Source organism: Procambarus clarkii, chromosome 32 (genome assembly GCF_040958095.1).
Source record: "Procambarus clarkii isolate CNS0578487 chromosome 32, FALCON_Pclarkii_2.0, whole genome shotgun sequence".
NCBI classification, from domain to species: Eukaryota; Metazoa; Arthropoda; class Malacostraca; order Decapoda; family Cambaridae; genus Procambarus; species Procambarus clarkii.
Genome location: NC_091181.1, coordinates 30,764,461 through 30,782,594, shown reverse-complemented (window position 1 = coordinate 30,782,594; position 18,134 = coordinate 30,764,461). Strand labels below are relative to the sequence as shown.

The window sequence follows — 18,134 nt, the reverse complement described above, 5'->3', positions numbered from 1 at the left end:
TTTCCACATTTACGTGCTTTCTCCCCTTCAAATGCTCCACATGTAATGTTATTAAAGCAGTTTCTAACCTTCCAACTCTGGCATTTATTAATGAAAACAAGGGGTAAATGTTTTAGATGGTAGGCAAATCAAACTCTGATCTTCAACAAATGCTTCAAGAGCATTTATAAATAATTTTACTAATGAAAGAGGGTTGATGCATTACAATGATGCATCTTACTAAAGCTATCTTTTATGCTTATAATTAGGTACAGTACTTACAATAACAAGTGGTTGAGAAGGGTTTAGAAAAACTCCCGGGTTTTTTTCAAGGTAATGTTTAGCTTCAGTCTGTCCAGTGATGGGGCCTGGGAATAGGTGCAAGGCAGTGGCTACACTCTGAAAACATGAAACACGCATTAAGAATATCATGTAAATTGACAATAAAATATATTTTACAAAACAAGCCAAGCAATACAATAATTTCAGAGTTAATGAAATACAGTACTGTATATATATTTTACTAATACAACAGCAACAGATGTTCCATATTTTTGCACTTGCACCAGTACAGTGTAGCTAACAGTAGAAAACTGAATAAAACAAACCTCAAAAAGTCATTAAGATTTTACCATTGGACAAAAATTTCCCAAAATTCATAAGATGGACCTGAATTTTCAACATGTGGGTAGAAACTCAGGACTTTCATATTGACACAATGATTTAAATACTGCATCTCATGAGTAGGCGCAATTTGTGACAACTGCACTGTTCTACTACGTGCTAGAAAAATACATCAATATCTTATAATGTATTATACAGTATACTTATATTGTATATATAAAAAAGTAATTATGACAAAAATCTGCACAGTGCTAAAGCATTGATGAACTTTTCTAAACCTAGCTGTGTCTCGTGCACCCAACATTGGCTATTAATTAACATGCATATGTTTCTCTTTAGTAACATATGCATGTTACAAAAGAGCATTGCTTAGCATATTAATCAATTCCTGAGACAAGAGAATATGCATTTAGTTCCTTTGGTTTCATGTCTTCATATTCTTCTAGCAAAGTACAGTATTATAAAGTTTTCATAAATAAGATGCATATTTTCTGTGGCTGTTTTTGTGCCGGTATCTGAAACCTTATGTGTGAGTTAATGTGTACTTTTTTTTATATTCTGTTACTTTGGTTTCTCCATCCACCCTAGTTAGTTTTTATGGTTGCCCTCTATATTAATGCTACTGCTGTGGCTTTCAACATCAACACTATTTGGCTCTTAGTACAGAATTTGAAGAAAACTGTACAGATTATGCAAAACTGCTTTTATGCATAACATTATATGCCAACAGTGTGATTTCTTTGTATTTTTTTACATTTTCCTATCAAATGTCTAGTGTTTACTCATACAACACAGACATTTAAACAATTAATATTGTAGAGCAAATGCAAAACATTCTGCTTAAATGTATTACAAACACAGCAAAATGTATATAGCAAACATACCTGCAATACTGTCTGGTCTTCCACATTTGGTCCTACAGCCTTCAGTGCTGCTGGCAAGTCAACATTCCTAAGGACCGATGTTTGAGCATCAAAAGCTTGTAGTCCTTGTAACCGCTTTTCCCAGAACAGCTGAATAGAATGAAATATCGTAAATTAAGTTCTTTTCCCTCATTTTGAATAACGAAGGAAGGAAAAAATTCCTTCAACCACTATGGTTAAATTTTTTAATTTTAAAATATTCATCTCAAGAGTGTATGTACAGTGCAGGATATAATAAAAACTCCTTTCCGAGCCGAACAAACTGCTGCTTCTTTAGGCAAGGTCCTGTTGGCTTCATGGATAGACTCACATTAGGACTCCCCTGTGGATTTCTTGGTGTATGATTGCAGCTTGTCTCAATACAACATAGTAGACGTGACTTCTCAAACCATTATAAAAATGTTGCAAAGAGTAAGACAATTTAGTAGATGCCAAAGCACCAGCAACCAAGAGCAAAGCCTCACAGGATGAGGCAATAAGAGTTAGATGAAAAATTATGAGATAGCTCTGGTAAAAAAAAAAAAGTGTGCTGTGCATGGTGCTGCAACCTGGTGGTAGTCTACGGGTGTGCTGTACATGGTGCTGCCACCTGGGGGCAGTCCACAGGGGTGTGCTGTACATGATACTGCCACCTGGGGTAGTCCACAGGGATGGCCAAGCAGACCAACTGTTAGTGACAGCTCTCATTTGGCAGTCACCAAAGAAGATATGAGTGTGTTCGAGAAATCATATTTTTGTGACCGATTCTCTGTTGGCCATTTTAGGCTGGACTGAGGAATTCCCAGTGACTCCCAAGCATCTAGGCTACATTACTCTGCAAGGACATTTCAAACAATCTCTGTGGCACCAGCAGTTAAATGTAATTTAATAATACCTGACTGCATAATCTTGTCCAAGGACCAAGTTGAGGGTTGTTTAAAGGAAGCAGCCAAATGTGATATTCCAGAATCCAAAACAATATTTTACTATACCTGCTTTGGCTTGTCTTGTGACCCATGCTTCATATCGGTCTTCACTTTACTTGACGGTTGCGTCTTGATGACTGTTACAGGTTGCTTGAATATTGAGGCAGTTTGGCGAATTGGAGGAACTAGTGATGCATCATTTCGCATCCCACGACTGAAGTTATTATTAGTGTAATAAATATTAAGAAAGAAAAAAACATTTTGTTATAAAATATATACAGTACTATATATCAAAGTCATAAGAAAAAATATATTTTAACAAATCAACATAAAAATACAATACAGTACTTACATTTCAGGTAAGTACATAAACCATTATCACCTCACCTGTAATCAAATAATGTTCCTCTTGGTTTTTTGTTTTTTCTTGCAAGCATTGGATTTACTTTCCCTGTTCGGAAGTCAAATGATGATAAATCCACTGAATCTCCAATGTACCGTGTCAACTGAGGCTTACTTCGGAACTTTTTTCCACTAGGACTGAAAATAATAATAATATTCATTTAAATTTTCATGCACAGTATCTACAATTACGATAATTTTTGTGCACTTTGAACTTGGTAACATTTTTGGGAGTATATTAAATAAAATGGATCCTGTTAGTACAGATGTTCGACACAATCAAGAATTCTGGTGTTGACCAGACCACACACTAGAAATTGAAGGGACGACGTTTCGGTCCGTCCTGGACCATTCTCAAGTCGATTGTGACCATTGGTCCGTCCTGGACCGACCGTGAGAATGGTCCGTCCTGGACCATTCTCACAATCGACTTGAGAATGGTCCAGGACGGACTGAAACGTCGTCGTCCCTTCAATTTCTAGTGTGTGGTCTGGTCAACATACTTCAGCCACGTTATTGTGACTCATCGCCTGCATAAGAATTCTGGGTTTGAATACTAGGCGAGACAGAAATGGTTGGGGGCGTTTCCAATCACCTAATTCCCCTAATTCACCTTATAGTAAAAAAGGTATCCAAGATTTAGTCAGCTTGTTGTGGGGTTGCAACCTGGCGGTGGTCAGATGTTCACCTAAGCTAAGATAAGGGACCTTGACACAAGTCTAACCTGAATATATGCACGGCTGCCTGTTCCCCAACAAAATTAATTATTAATGAATTAACAATGCTGTTGATACACGACATTATTAATTCCTCGGAAGAGGAACTAATAATGGAGAAGAAAAAGGAGGAGGAGCAGGCAGAGGAGAAGAGGTAAAGGAGGAGGATGAGGAGGCATAGAAAGAGGCAGTGAAGGCAGAGGAGAAGGAAGGCAGCAGAGGAGCGAGAAGAAGCACTGCTTCACTAGTGCTGGACAAAACAATGACAAATTAAAATTGTATATAGCAATATTATATACAATGACAAGTTGTATATAGCAATGCTATATTGCTCATATACCATATATTGCAATTGCTCATCAATAAGTCACACATTGATCAAACTGTGAGAGATTGATTAGTCTCAGTAAGTGGGGACCTGAGGCTGAGACAATAATACACAGATGCACGAAATAGACCAATGTGCAACTTTTAATAATGAAAAGCAACAGAAGCATGAACATTATTCTTTAACTATATCTAGGACTGATGAAGCCCCACTTCATTCTGTAGTTCTGGTTGCCATACCACAGAATGGACATGGTCTCTCTTAGAGAAAATACAAAGAAAGATAAGGTACCATGAACATTTCCTACAAAGCCAGACTGATGTCTCAATCTGCACAAAATAGAAACACAGGATAAGGAGGGATATGATCAAGGTGTTCAAGTGGGTCAGGGGGATATAAAAAGGAGTTCTGAAATTGTTGGAAAGTCAAATCTTATAACAACAGGTATAAGCTACAGAAATTGAGCACAGAAGTCTTGGTTTAGAAATATGGTTGTGGATAAGTAGAATGGATTGGCAGCTAGAATTATTAAGACAGACAGTTTAACAAATTTCAACAATAGTTTAGATAGGTATAGTGATGAGAGGATGTATTTATATAAGACCTACCTACTGTAAGAATATAAGAACATAAGAATTAAGGAAATGGTAGGCCTATTGGCCCACAAGAGGTCAATTTTACAAGGGTAAAATAAGGTAATCATGTAGTAGAGGAAGTTGGCAAGTGCAGTATCTTGGAAAGGAAGAATTAAACAATATATTAAAAAAGGTAGGGAGGGGGGGGAGTTGACTGTGTTTGAGAGTAAAAGGTTAGTGTGGTGATAAAGCCTCTTGTAGAAACTTCTACCACAGCCACCCATGATAGGAAGCGAGGCATTGAGGATATAGATAAATATTTCAAAGTGGATCATCTCGTCTTCCTGAGAGCATTACCTATAGTAGTACACGTCGACCTTTCCTGAAGTGAGACCCGTCTTTCTCAGAACTTCCTCTCTTTTCCAGCCTTTCGGTAAAGCTGAACAGTCATAGCGCCGCTTCTCTATCTGCACAGACATGGTGAGGGGAAGGTTCCTGCAGGAGGTGTCGTCGTCGTCGTCGTCGCCGCTCACGTCTCCTTCAGTTTGTTTACGACCGACGCTCACGGCGCAGGGACCCCTCACCTAAACTCCCCACTCACACTGCCTCTTACTTCTTGTATCATTGTTTCTAACACAAAAACAAAAGTATTAATTACACATAATATTATATATTTCATATTAAGAATTGTGTATAGTTAGAAGACAATAAAAAATATTAAATTTTATCATTTGTGTCACTTGTGTTCTGTTGTAAGTGTCTAAGACTTGGTCTTCTTGCCACATGTAATACTATGTTACCATTTCACATACTTTTAATTTAATGATAAATAATACTCTTATAGCAACTAACATAAACCGTACATAGTAAAAATCTATATTTATTTTTGACATAAGATAAATAAAAATAAACAAATCCAGAATCTTCCAGAATATTCCCGGTTGAAATCGAACACGAGAATGATTCATATATTAAACTACTATTATCCTAATTTCGGCCTCAATAATAAAAAATAGTACTTTCAGACACGTATAATAATTTTTAGGAAATTAAATGTGGTAGAATAAGGTAGAGAAGGTGCAGCGAGGGTGAGTGTGGGCGAGGAGTGAGCAGTGCGGCGTGCTGGTGTGGACGTCTTCAACAACTGTACACTAAACACCTCCAAGATGATGGGCGGAGGCCAACCTATCATTGTTCTCAGTAAGTTATAACTCACCAGGGACAGAAGCCACCATGTGCCACACTCAGAAGTATTTGATTATTATTAAATACGGCGTTAAGGCACTCTTGATGAACACCTCGTCGGCGCCGCCGCCAAATTTCCATAATAATTGATTCACCGACAGAGGAATTGTAATGTGTGTATATAGTTGTGGTATATGTACGATGTGTTATATGTGTGTGTTGAGAGTATATGTGTGTTTCAGACCAGAACACGAAGCGGGAGAGTGGACGCAAGGTGCAGATGCAGAACATCAATGCTGGCAAGGTGAGCTCTCTTCTCTGTCTCTCTCTCTCCTCACTCGTATATTATCCATGTGCTATGTTACTATAGTGTCCCTGGTACTGGTGGTCGGGGTCACCACCCCTCCCCGTCACCGTATTAATGCGTCTCCTTGGGTCGGTGAGGCTTCCCAGTCACCCACCCAAGTGCTGGCCACACCCATTGATGATTTTGCCTGAATGATCTATTGATGGCGTTAGGCATCATCATCGTTAGGCAATGCCTTGTGGCATTGATTTGTTTCCGATTCAGACGTTGCAGAATAATCCCGGGGTATGATCTGATTACGTCGGTGATGTCGTACACCTCGCAGTACTGTTAATATTCAAAAAATTATGTACAGTATATATATGTATATTATATCATTGTATTTTATATGATGGTTAGGTTTAGACACGGGATGATAGAGCGTGATTACTCTGGGGCTCCTGTTGAAGGTGCTGGTGTTCATCACCGAGCTCACGGGACGAGGCTTCACACAAGTCACTAAAAGGTTTTAAAAGTTAACCTGACTTGCATGTGACCAATGTTTAGCATGGTATTGAAAACTTGCAGAAATACAAGAACAAATGTAACTAAAAATAAAGTTTTGAGCAAAATGGTCAATGTGCAAAATTACAGACTTGCCTGCAGTGAAACTAGCTACCAGCAATAATTTCATGGTGCAGTACTAGTTTTTGAGCATCGTGGCACTCAAATTTAACTCGGAGCCTCTGTACGTAGTGGTGGTTATTACGGGACAGACAGTATGAGATTCGATAAGGCAGTAATATTTCCTATTTGCTTTACTCATGAATAGGTATAGACTGTGTACCATATTTAAAGAAAAAAATAAATGCAGAGACGATGCAAAGTCTTGTGATGAGGTTATCAGGTAACAATAGTTGTTGGATTAACAATGGAGTCGAGTCACTCCATTCCCTCTAAATAATTTTTATTGATATATCACGCCATTGTGATTACATTGGGAGATGTGGGATTGTTATTGTTTCATCTGCAGGCTAGACACATGAGTGGGTGGGATAACTTGTGTATGCAATATGGTTCACAAAAACCCACCTACTTAACAGTATAGTACATGGTTTTTATAATTAGAAAAGGATCATTTTCACTATGTACCCCAAGTGGATGTAGTTTGGTATAAAAAGAAGCTGCCTCCCATGAGCCAATTAGCCTTCTGTAGTGCCTCATTATGTACTTTTATTTAAAAATAACATTTTAGTTTTAGCATCGGTTTTCTCGCTGTTCAAAGAGTTGCCGGGTATAGTTTTGTGAGCTGATATTTCCGTTTTTTGATGTGACGGCCAACAGTGATGCTGATATTCACACAGCAGGGTTTCCAATGGGATAAATAATGCCACTATTACTTGCTTGTTCATAACTGAAAGTCTAAAGTCAATGATAGAATTATGCCTGGCAAGGACGACTTTGTAGTGGTTAGAAGAGATGGTGCAAAAAGAGCACCTACAAAAGAGGCTAGTCTTAAACAATCTTGCAGAAGTGTATGTTCACTTCAGTCACATCCTGGTATGAAAACTGTCTTTCAAAATTTGCCTCTTGGCATCTTGAACATAGTGTTCTTGTGGGAGCAAGTGGTAGACAATGTACAGTATTTGTTTGTGCTTTACATCAGAATGTGAAATTGTTAATGGTCGGGTGCAAATTAAATTAATGGAAGACCAGGATATTCATCTTAACAGTTACCACCATCTGGCAATTAATTTGCAACCCGCTTAAAATAAAGTGTGTGTTCTAACAATGTGGCGAATGCACAGGGTCTATAATAATAATAATATAAAGAATATATTTGAAAATGTACTATAATGGAATGTCATTGAAATGTTACCTGGAAACTGGACTACGTCAGACATGCACACTTGACAAGTCCATTGAAGAATTCATTTATTCATTTCAAAGTTAATGCAACTACAGATGCACTCTTTCATTGCTGACCAAACCACATACCAGAAACTGAGGAGACGATGACATTTCGGTCTGTCCTGGACCATTATCAAGTCGATTGTGAAACATCGTCGTCTCCTCATCTTTTGGTGTGGGGTTTGATCTTCATATCTTTAGCCACGTTATTGTGACTCATTATGTGCCTTTTCATTGCTGTTCAGCAATCAACATACTGTATTTGAAAAGCCTGAAAGATGATAGTGTGGATATTGGTGAAATTGTGTTGTGTGACTTTGCAGAAAATTACTCATTACTACTGGAAGACAAGGTGCAGGGTTTCCATTGGTCAGAGTGAAACGTCCACTTTTTTGTGATTTGGCATGGAAGGACCCTAGGGCTGGACCTGATGTGAAGATTTGGAAAACCTTAATTACCTGATGAACAGATCTGGTTCTTTATTTTTTGACATTTGGAGATTTATGTAGTGTATTATGTTTGAGCTTGAAGTAGGATATCTTTGAAGATGACCTGATGATAGATGGTTGTGCTGAGGATATCAGCAGTTTGATTATTGGTTTGATTTGGACATCGGTTTGATTATTGCCCTCGCCCACTTACTTCAGCTACAGCAACTCTGGTATGTGCTCTTGGTAGAGACAAGTGGATACATATTGCTCAATGTTCACCCAGCAGTAACCAGCCCCCTGAATGTAAAATGATTGGATGCATTGTAGGCTAAAATGACACGAACCATTCAGACTAGTTCATATTTCCCTTTAAACGGTCTGTAGGTGTACACATGTATTTAAATATTTACCACAAATTTTCAGATGATAGCTGATGTTATACGCACCTGTCTTGGGCCACGATCAATGTTGAAGATGTTGATGGACCCCATGGGTGGCATTGTGATGACTAATGATGGAAATGCTATCTTGCGAGAAATTACCGTCCAGCACCCAGCAGCCAAGCACATGATTGAAATTGCTCGCACTCAAGATGAAGAGGTTTGTAACTTAAATTTATTTCTTAGTGTTTGTATACTACTGTATAACAAATTGGTCGGTTAGATGAACTACAATATTTGCAGTGCATGTGGGCATTACTTATAGTTTAGGTATGCAGTAATCTCACTTTGGTGAAACAAATTATACTTTCTGGGGCACATCTTGGTATGTATATAGAATGGAATAATTACCCTAATTAGCACTTGTCTTGTTGAACTGCTGCTGCAAAAGAAAGCCATCCTGTGCAATAAACATATTGCTTTATTGGGGGCTAACTACGTGTTTCTATTTTTTATTTTTAGATGCTTTAGTTTTATAATAGGAATTATTGAAATTGTAGATTTAGGTAATTACAAAATGTTTAATCTCCTTAAAGGTTGGTGATGGTACTACCAGTGTTGTAATCCTTGCTGGAGAAATGTTAGCAGTGGCAGAACAGTTCTTAGAGCACAAGATGCATCCTGTAATCATCATCCAAGCATACAGACAAGCTTTAGATGATGCTATTGTAGCACTAAAAAATAATCTCTGGTAAGAATCATTGTTTTTTCCATTTTAGTTTGCAACAAAACAACTTAAGATTAGGACTTGCACTGAACAGTACTTGAAAACATGGGTTTAAAGGTTCACAGAAGCATTGTTGTGAAAAAAGTGTTATTCAGTATTTCCCTAATATTGATACTTATTCCATTTTCAATCTACCAATTTTATATAGCTAGAAGTTAACTAGATTGTGTAATGAGAGGAAACATGTACGTTAATAGGAAGGAATTTCCTTTATTTCTTGAAGCGACAGACAAATAATACCAATTAATGTGACCTAAAGCTTGGATAGTATGCTACAGGTATGGCATTTACAACACCTGGATAAGTAAGAAATTGTGTAGAGTAGAAGAAACAAGACCATAAACACAGTGCTGGGAGTTTATGGTCTTTAACAGTACCTGAGCAGTGGAAGTAAATGCCAAGCATTTCATTGGGAAGGGCGAGGGCTCAGCATTTTGTGTTACTGTAATGCGATTTCACGCCTATATAAAATGAAGAATACTTGTGGAAATTTGTACCGATGCCAACTTGCTAGCTGATGCTGTCGAAAAACAGATGCTTGAAAATTGATGCTAAACGTTGTTTTTAGACTGTAATTTAATAATCGTAGTACGTGCTATTTTTGTAGAGGTTAACAAAATAAATCTCTCAAATGCATTCACAAGGGTGAATACTGATTAGGCAGTCAAGTGAAAAAAATGTTTGTTGTGCATAGCTAGTTGGTTTCCTATCCTAGTTGTGATCAAAGAGCATTGTTTATTTTGGTGATATGTTGGGTTGCTTTTATGGTGGGGCAACCTGAATCCCTATGTGTCCATTGCCATTATTGAGAGTACCAGTGTTAGGCTCTCTGTTCTTGGTAGGCTGGCAAAAGTAGTCAGGCATGATTTACTGCAGGCTTCCCTGCAGAAAGTTTCATTTTATTACATTCAGTGTTCTTTCTTCTCGGTCATAGAAAAAACATGGGGATTAATGGGAAATGAAGTGCAGATTTCTTTTTGATTTACTGTGGTGTTATTTATTTTTCTTTAAAATTTAGATGTTCAATATATATGTAGTGGCAGATATGTAATCAAATTAATAATGATGTTCTCTACTTTAATAATCGATATGTTCCTTGTGGTGCCATTATTGTTGTTCATGTAAGATACTAGTTTCTTGTAATTTTGTAATGTACTTGATAACTGGTGCATCAGGTGTGTGTGTGTGGAGGTATGGGAAGTTAAATGTATTTATATTTATTTTTTTCAATCTACTAGTATACCAGTCGACCTTAACAGTGAGGAGCAGACAATTGAAGTTATAAAGTCATGTATTGGCACCAAGTTCATGGGTCAGTATGCAGGACTTTGGCATGTTCAATTGCCTTGCAAGCAGTCAAGACTGTCACCACAGAAGAAGGAGGCCAAAAGGAAATTGATATAAAAAAATGGGCAAGAATTGAGAAGGTGAGGTGTTTTCTGGTATTCAACATTGAATTAATACTAATTTGCTGGGATTTGCTGCTAAAGGTGAAAGTCTGAGTAGAGGCTGTTCGTGATTCAAATGTTAGATTGTAATTGTCCTGTTTCCATATGACTGTTGTGGAGAGTGTACTTAGTACAACATGCACAATGAAGCCAGTTTAGACGTTCTTCAATGTTATTTTGATGTACTGTACTTATCACAGAACAAGTCTTCAAAATGACTTACAAACCATTTTGGTCCAACAAAATAAAATATTTTCTTAGTGGTAAATATACAAAATAATAATGCTGTATGTTTTTAAGTGACAGCTTGCCCTTATCATTTATCACTGCCATTTAAATCACCCACGTTGTTCTTTCTTATTTACAGATCCCTGGCGGTAAAATTGAGGATTGTCAAGTTTTGACAGGTATCATGGTAAATAAAGATGTCACGCATCAGAGAATGAAGCGGCGCATTGAAAATCCACGTATTATTCTTCTCGACTGTCCCCTAGAGTACAAGAAAGGAGAATCTCAAACCAATGTGGAACTTTCCTCTGAGACAGGACTTCACAAAGGTATGTAATTAATATAGAGGAACCTCAGTATACTGAAATCCTTAAGAGTTTGAAAGGGGATTGTGAATACCAGAACAATAATTATAGATTTAGAACTAGGGACTTGAAACTTTCAAATGCTGTAAAATAATCCAGATTGACACTGCCAGAATATTGCCCTATTTTTTATTGCCTTAATTTGTATGCAATATTTTCCATAATTTCTTGGTGAATTATATAATTCTTTTATTTTTATCTTAATGATGAATTTGAATTTATTAATGATGAATTTGAATTTGCGTTGTGTTGAGGTAAGAGTAACTATTTAATCAGTAAATGCATAAAAAGGTCACTGGCCTTTGTGCTTGCCTTACTAGTGTAATGTACTGTACAATATATATATATATTGCCTTGCTACTTAAAAGTCTAATATCTGGAGGTGGAAATATTTTATTAATGCTTTTTTATATCCAAATTCATTGATTGTATTGTCGGTGTAAATGTGCACAAATGTTCTATCATTTGTTATAAGACAGTAATAAAAGTATAGAGCATTTAAAAGTAGGGAATGGGTTTGGGATGAGTTTAGTCTGGATTTTCAAATGTTCTGATGTAGTTACCTACCGGAGAGGAAATTAACCTCGACTTGTACACATCACCCCTCCCTCCATCTTTTTCCCAGGTAGTTTTTAATTTATTATAATTATTACTTTATTTGTAAAACAAAACTAATTTGATGCATGTATCAGGTATTGTCAGTTTTAGATTTTTTTCCATATCGTATATGTTTGTTCATTTGGTACTTTGCATTTTCTTTGTAATATTGTGTGAAAATGGAAACCAAAATACATGTTCTTTAACTTCTTGCAGATGTTGGAAATAGAAGAAGAACATGTCAAATCCTTGTGTGCAGATTTAATTGCTTTGCAACCAGATCTTATCATCACTGAGAAAGGTGTTTCAGACTTGGCTCAACACTATTTTGTTAAGGCTGGTATTACCTGCATCAGGCGTGTTAAAAAATCTGATAACAATCGAATTGCACGCGCTTGTGGGGCAACCATCGCAAATCGCACGGAGGAATTGAAAGAGGAGGATGTAGGTACTGGAGCAGGACTATTCGAGGTCAAGAAGGTGAGTCGACTTGCACGTATTCCTAATTTTAGCTACAGTTACTCAATATTTTCCGTGGTTGTTGCATCTGTTAAGTAACCAGGTCAGATGAGGAGACTTGTAAAAATTAAGATTTATCGAAAGTGAAGAGAAATTACATTTATTTTGTGATGGACTGGTCACTACACACCCCCTCACCTTCCACTAGCATATAGTGTAGTATAATTAATTTGAGAGTAATTAGTCATTTTACAAAATCTACTGATGTATGTGTCAAACTTTTAAGGCTGCCTGGGACACCAATTATGGTATCGGTCATGTAATCAGTATGAGCTTGTAGGCTACTGGCAAACCAGTACACTTATATTGGAGAAGCTATTAGTTTATAGATCTTTGGATATCATAAGGTATCAAATTGTACACCACCTTCTCATGGGGGGGGGTCTTATTAGTACAGGACAGTTCTGATTGGTTAATGGTTGTTTTAGACCCTGGACCAGATTTTCTGTTTGTTTGGATGCCCTGCATGGTGCTTGTGTTCCTGGCTTGTGGCCCCTTCTGATTCAGGGAAGGGAGCTTTCTCTGGAGGCTGCCCTTTTCTTGCTGATGGCAAATGATGTTAAACCAGGATTTCCCATCAGTGATCTATTCCCTTCTATTCTGAGGATTCTGTTAACTCAAAATTCTCCTTCAATGGTGGGGGGGGGGGGTGCCTGTTGGTTTTCTCTGGTGTTTGGTGGTGGCCTTGGTTAAATTTAAAGGGAGTTAAGAGATGTGAGAGGTCCCAGGGTGGGTCTATGGGTACCCTTTAGGGCCTCTCATGCCTCGTTTTAAGGGGGGTTTTACTCATCACAGATGCTCTTGAATCAAGGTTACACTGTATGAGGAATGGTTGTTTTGTTTGTTTCTCGAATAAGGAGAATGACAAACATCTAAATAAAATAATTTATAACAAAAATTATATTGCCAGGTAATATCTAATTATATGCTTGTTTTAAATGTCATTAAGTGTGTAAAATTTTACCAACAGATCGGTGATGAGTACTTCACATTCATCACGGAATGCAAGAATCCAAAAGCATGTACCCTACTTCTCCGAGGTCCTAGTAAGGATATCCTTAATGAAGTTGAGCGCAATTTGCATGATGCTCTTGGTGTGGCCCGAAATCTCGTATTAGAACCTTACTTGCTTCCTGGTGGAGGAGCAGTAGAAATGGCTGTGTCTCAGATCCTACAGGAGAAAGCTAAATCTGTGTCTGGCATTAAACAGTGGCCTTATACAGCTCTTGCCCAGGCTTTGGAGGTAATGTAATACCACTTTGTAGTGTGTGTAAATGTGCTGCTGATTTTTCTTTAGTCTGACGTAAACTAATACACACAGGTTGACGGAATAACTACTCCCATCACTAACTAGAGACTAATGTTACTGACATGTTTTCCACGTAAAATACGGGAGAAGTTTACGGAAAAGAGGGTGCAACGAAATAAATCCACAGGGGCTGTGATGAGGATTCGAACCTACGTCCGAGAGCATCCCAGATGCTGCCTTAATCAACTGAGCTACAACATGGTCAAAAGAATTGAAACCAAAAGTTCTACTGAACTTACTTGGATCCTGCAGCCTCTCAGAGACAAACCAGGGTTTTGCACAATTCCCCCATGCACTCAAGCTATGTCAATAGGCTGTTCTACCTCTTCGCCCTTACGTTATTACATGTCTGGGATGCTCTTGGACGTAGGTTCAAATCCTCGTCACGGCGCTTGTGGATTTGTTTATTTGATGCGTCATGCTATTGTGATGTGTGTAAAAATGACGCAACATCTGGAGTGGATGTGCTAACGGAGAATGGAAAGCATCCATGATGACCCTGATGACTTTGACAAGACACAGTTGATTCATAAGTAGGAAAAGTAGGCTGGGGTAACTGGGAAGAAACTGTATTAGAATGAAAGGTTTCTTTGCAAACATGAAGCTAGGTTGTAGTCGAAAGAAGCTTGGTGCTACAGGTTTCTGTATTTACTGTTCTTGATTTATTTAATTGTCAACACAATACAAAAACGAACGACGTAGCACGAGAATTAAGGCAAGAAAACCGAAACGAGTATACTGTACACATTTTACCGATTTTGTGCGCTCGTGGGTAACTTTTGCCAACTTTAGGCTATGCTGTGGGGAGTCACGAGAGGTTTTTGGACATTATATGCATATACATCTGTAGGGAATTCTACTACGAGCACAATGATACCAAAACGAACAATGTAGCATGAAAATTAAGGTGAGAAAACTGAAACGAGTATACACATTTCGGTGTCAAAGCGCAATCGCCCTCACACCCTTTAAGTTGGCGGCGCGCATGCCAGGGGCACAAAAGTGTTAAATTCCTTGCAGGTGTATATGCATATAATGTCCAAAATATACTCGTTCAGTTTGATAACATAAATTTCCGTGTTACTTCTTTTATTTTGGTATCAAATTGTTCGCAATATAAAGATGCATATTTTAAAAATAATCCCATAATAATAGAGCAATAACTGGAATTTTAACAAATATTTTAATTTTGAATGCTCATCATCACAAAGTTTAATCTTTATGATTGTCATGTTAAATGTGCATTTTTAGAATTGACAATAATATTGAAATGTGTATAAAACTAATAGTTTTAATATTTATATAGTCTTTAATCCTTATTTGTTTCATTTTGCACTACAGGTGATTCCACGTACTCTATCACAAAACTGTGGAGCCAATATTATTAGGTTACTGACAGCTTTACGGGCAAAGCATGTAAGCGGAGAAACATTTTGGGGCGTAGATGGAGAAACTGGTGAACTGTCAGACATGAGAAAACTTAAAATATGGGAACCACTTGCCGTGAAATTGCAAGTTTACAAGACTGCCGTTGAGGTAAGTTCGTTATGTTTGGTGTTCCTTGAAGAATTGTCAAAATATTCTTATCAATACTTTTGAGAGGTACTGTACATACAATATTGAAATTTATTTAGTTTTTGTATCTTATAATATTATCATGCATGTGTATCTTGTTTAAAATTTGCATTGGTAAAACAAACTTTTTAATTCTAAAATATTGTAATAGTCAGTCATTTATTCCTGACATACAATTACCATTTATTATTCGGGCTTATTTCCACTTTACCATTCAGATTATGTATTACATTTACTGTTACTCCTGGCTGTTGCACATTCTCAAAGCTGCCTCAACCAAAAAAAAACTTACAAATGGAAGTTTTTGCCTGTGTATTATTTATGGTAATTATTACAGACTGCTGTACTGCTGTTAAGGATTGACGACATTGTATCAGGATCCAAGAAAAACAAAGAGGAAGCATCTGGCGGAGGAGTGCCACAAGATATGGGACCTATGGACTAATTAAGCAATGTGTAGTTAAATGTGAACTGCACTATTCTCTTATTTTCGCTCCTTGGTTATGATTGCCTTACAAAGCTCTGGATTTTCATTTTGCAAATAAAGGAGTAGAGTATAACTAAATTTCTCTTCGTAATACATTTTTTGCCTTGATAATTGTTGTAATCAAGTTTAACCACTCTGCTGATATTAATAAGTCTCATAAATTACATTGTAAGCAAATATTGGTTGTCCACGCCTCAAAGCTTCTACTAGTGCATAACATACTGAATGGGGGACCAGCTGAACCATTTAAAAAATTAAGAAGCCACTGAAATGCCTTTTGTTAAAATTACTTAATTACATTTTTACTATACAAGTTCATTTAATTGAAACCCATCTTTTATTTAAGTTTATAACCCAAGAACTACGTTGTATATACTTGTTACACATGTACTGTTTTGTAAATGGGGTTAATTTAGAGGTAAGCTTGACTACCCATCATGACATCTTTCATTAGGTCTGAATCTGATCAGGGTAGTCAAAAAATTAACATAATCTTTGTGCATCATAAGGGTGTGTGTGTCGGAAGCATGTAACTCATAGAATTTTGGGGGTTCCATGGTGGTATGGTCGTGTGAGCGAGTGGGTGAATGTACGGTCGTGTGAGCGAGTGGATGAATGTACGGTTGTTCTAGAGAGTGGATGAATGTACGGTTGTTCTAGCCAGTGGATGAATGTACGGTCGTTCTAGCCAGTGGATGATGCAAGTAACATGTGCCGTTCAAAGTTCTCTAGAGTGGAATTTCTAATTTAGAATTGTTGTGGCTGTGTGGATCTATATCCTGTGTGCAACATGTGAAAGCATTTACTGTACATGTACACAAATGGTGGGTAGTTTATGGCGAGAAAGTGGTGAATATTGTTTAGAATGATTTTCCCAACGGGAGTGGAAATGGTTAGCGGCACTTAATGTACTCAGAAATTGAATCCCAATATTCATTTAGGTAAACAGTTACAGCCTTCATCACCTGGAGTGACTCCAAATTGTAAGATTGCTACTACAGCGCCCTTTCATCCTCTCCTTTCAAGAGGTCCAAGGCGACGTCCTCACCAGTTTTCCGCATCAGCTTGCTACATTACAAGACTTGTTTGGCCTCGCTATGTGACTCAAATATTTTGTATTTTGTAAAATATTTGAGTAATAATATTTATGAAATACATAAAAAGGGAAGGGGGTGGTAGGAGAAAAGCACACACTGTATTGGAGGGGACCTAAACATTCCCTCTAATGCGTTATATGTGGTTTCCTGCGATGCTAAGGGTCCCCTTCCAGCCAGAGGTGGTACTCCCTAATTATATATAATATAGTGTATGTGTGACGATCTGGAATAGATCAGTACTATCCTGGGCAGGTGTTGTGCCAAATACACATTAATAAAAAAAAACTTAAATAAATCTGCTGGTACCTTTACGGTGTGGAAGCTGCGGGTAAAGAACAAGAGAATAATAACAAAAACTAATTACACAATGATAAATATCAATGAAAACAAAACCCCTTAACCACTTGACTTAAACACAATAAAGATTAAAATATACATATGTGAATTCATGTTAATAATAAAGATAAAGGTAATACTACAAAATGATATGAGCATCTACCGTCACCCGTAGACAAGGATGGATGCGGAAACAATGGTCACTAGAAGGGTAATCTGCTGCGCTGGACGTTTGTTGTTTAAGATTCAGCTACTCTGAACAAAAAGTTCGAAGTGCAACCCGTTCTCTTAAAAATAACTCCGCTTTTGGCTCGTATGCGCGTTATGGCCAAATTTGGACGTAATTTGAAATGAAATCGACTAGCAAAAATGACTTACTGTTCCGTTTTCTGTTTGAGTCGTCCGGCTTACTCGGCCAGCTTAGAAAAGGAAACTTTCCATTAACGTTTTTCATACCGTTGTGAAACTTTGAGAATCTCCTGCCCACCTAACCTATCAGAGGACCCTTAACTTACTGTTGTTGAAAAAAAAATCTCATTTATTGTCTTTTTTTTTTTTCAAATTACGTCCATTTTCGGCCATACGGGCAAAACGGCCAAAAGCGACTTTCTTTTTAAGAGGACACGTTGGTCTTACCTGGTACAGGAGCAGTGCAAGTAGCACTGGCTATTGGTGAGCCCGTAGTAGATTTACCCGGCGCAGGCGCACGGCTGTAACCTACGCCGGTTACCTTGCCTACGC

The 18,134-nt window shown here is 37.6% G+C and overlaps 2 protein-coding genes across 2 annotated transcripts; one reads left to right on the top strand and one right to left on the bottom strand.

Annotated features, from left to right (window-relative positions):
- Positions 1-141: 141 nt before the first annotated feature.
- On the bottom strand, positions 142-5,037 carry LOC138349582 (methyl-CpG-binding domain protein 2-like). Its single transcript, XM_069335105.1, has 5 exons — positions 4,810-5,037; positions 2,819-2,971; positions 2,498-2,645; positions 1,488-1,616; positions 142-378 (listed from the first exon to the last, which is right to left on the bottom strand). The coding sequence occupies exons 1-5, from the start codon at positions 4,929-4,931 to the stop codon at positions 226-228; spliced, it is 705 nt and encodes a 234-aa protein (XP_069191206.1). The 5' UTR covers positions 4,932-5,037; the 3' UTR covers positions 142-225.
- A 460-nt stretch (positions 5,038-5,497) lies between these two features.
- Positions 5,498-16,273, top strand: LOC138370607 (T-complex protein 1 subunit gamma-like). Its single transcript, XM_069335106.1, is given in 11 exon segments — positions 5,498-5,652; positions 5,880-5,941; positions 8,689-8,865; positions 9,242-9,396; positions 10,671-10,755; positions 10,758-10,859; positions 11,248-11,425; positions 12,276-12,550; positions 13,560-13,832; positions 15,240-15,434; positions 15,811-16,273. Coding segments are annotated over 11 exon segments (1,644 nt in total). The 5' UTR covers positions 5,498-5,618; the 3' UTR covers positions 15,919-16,273.
- The last annotated feature ends 1,861 nt before the right edge of the window (positions 16,274-18,134 follow it).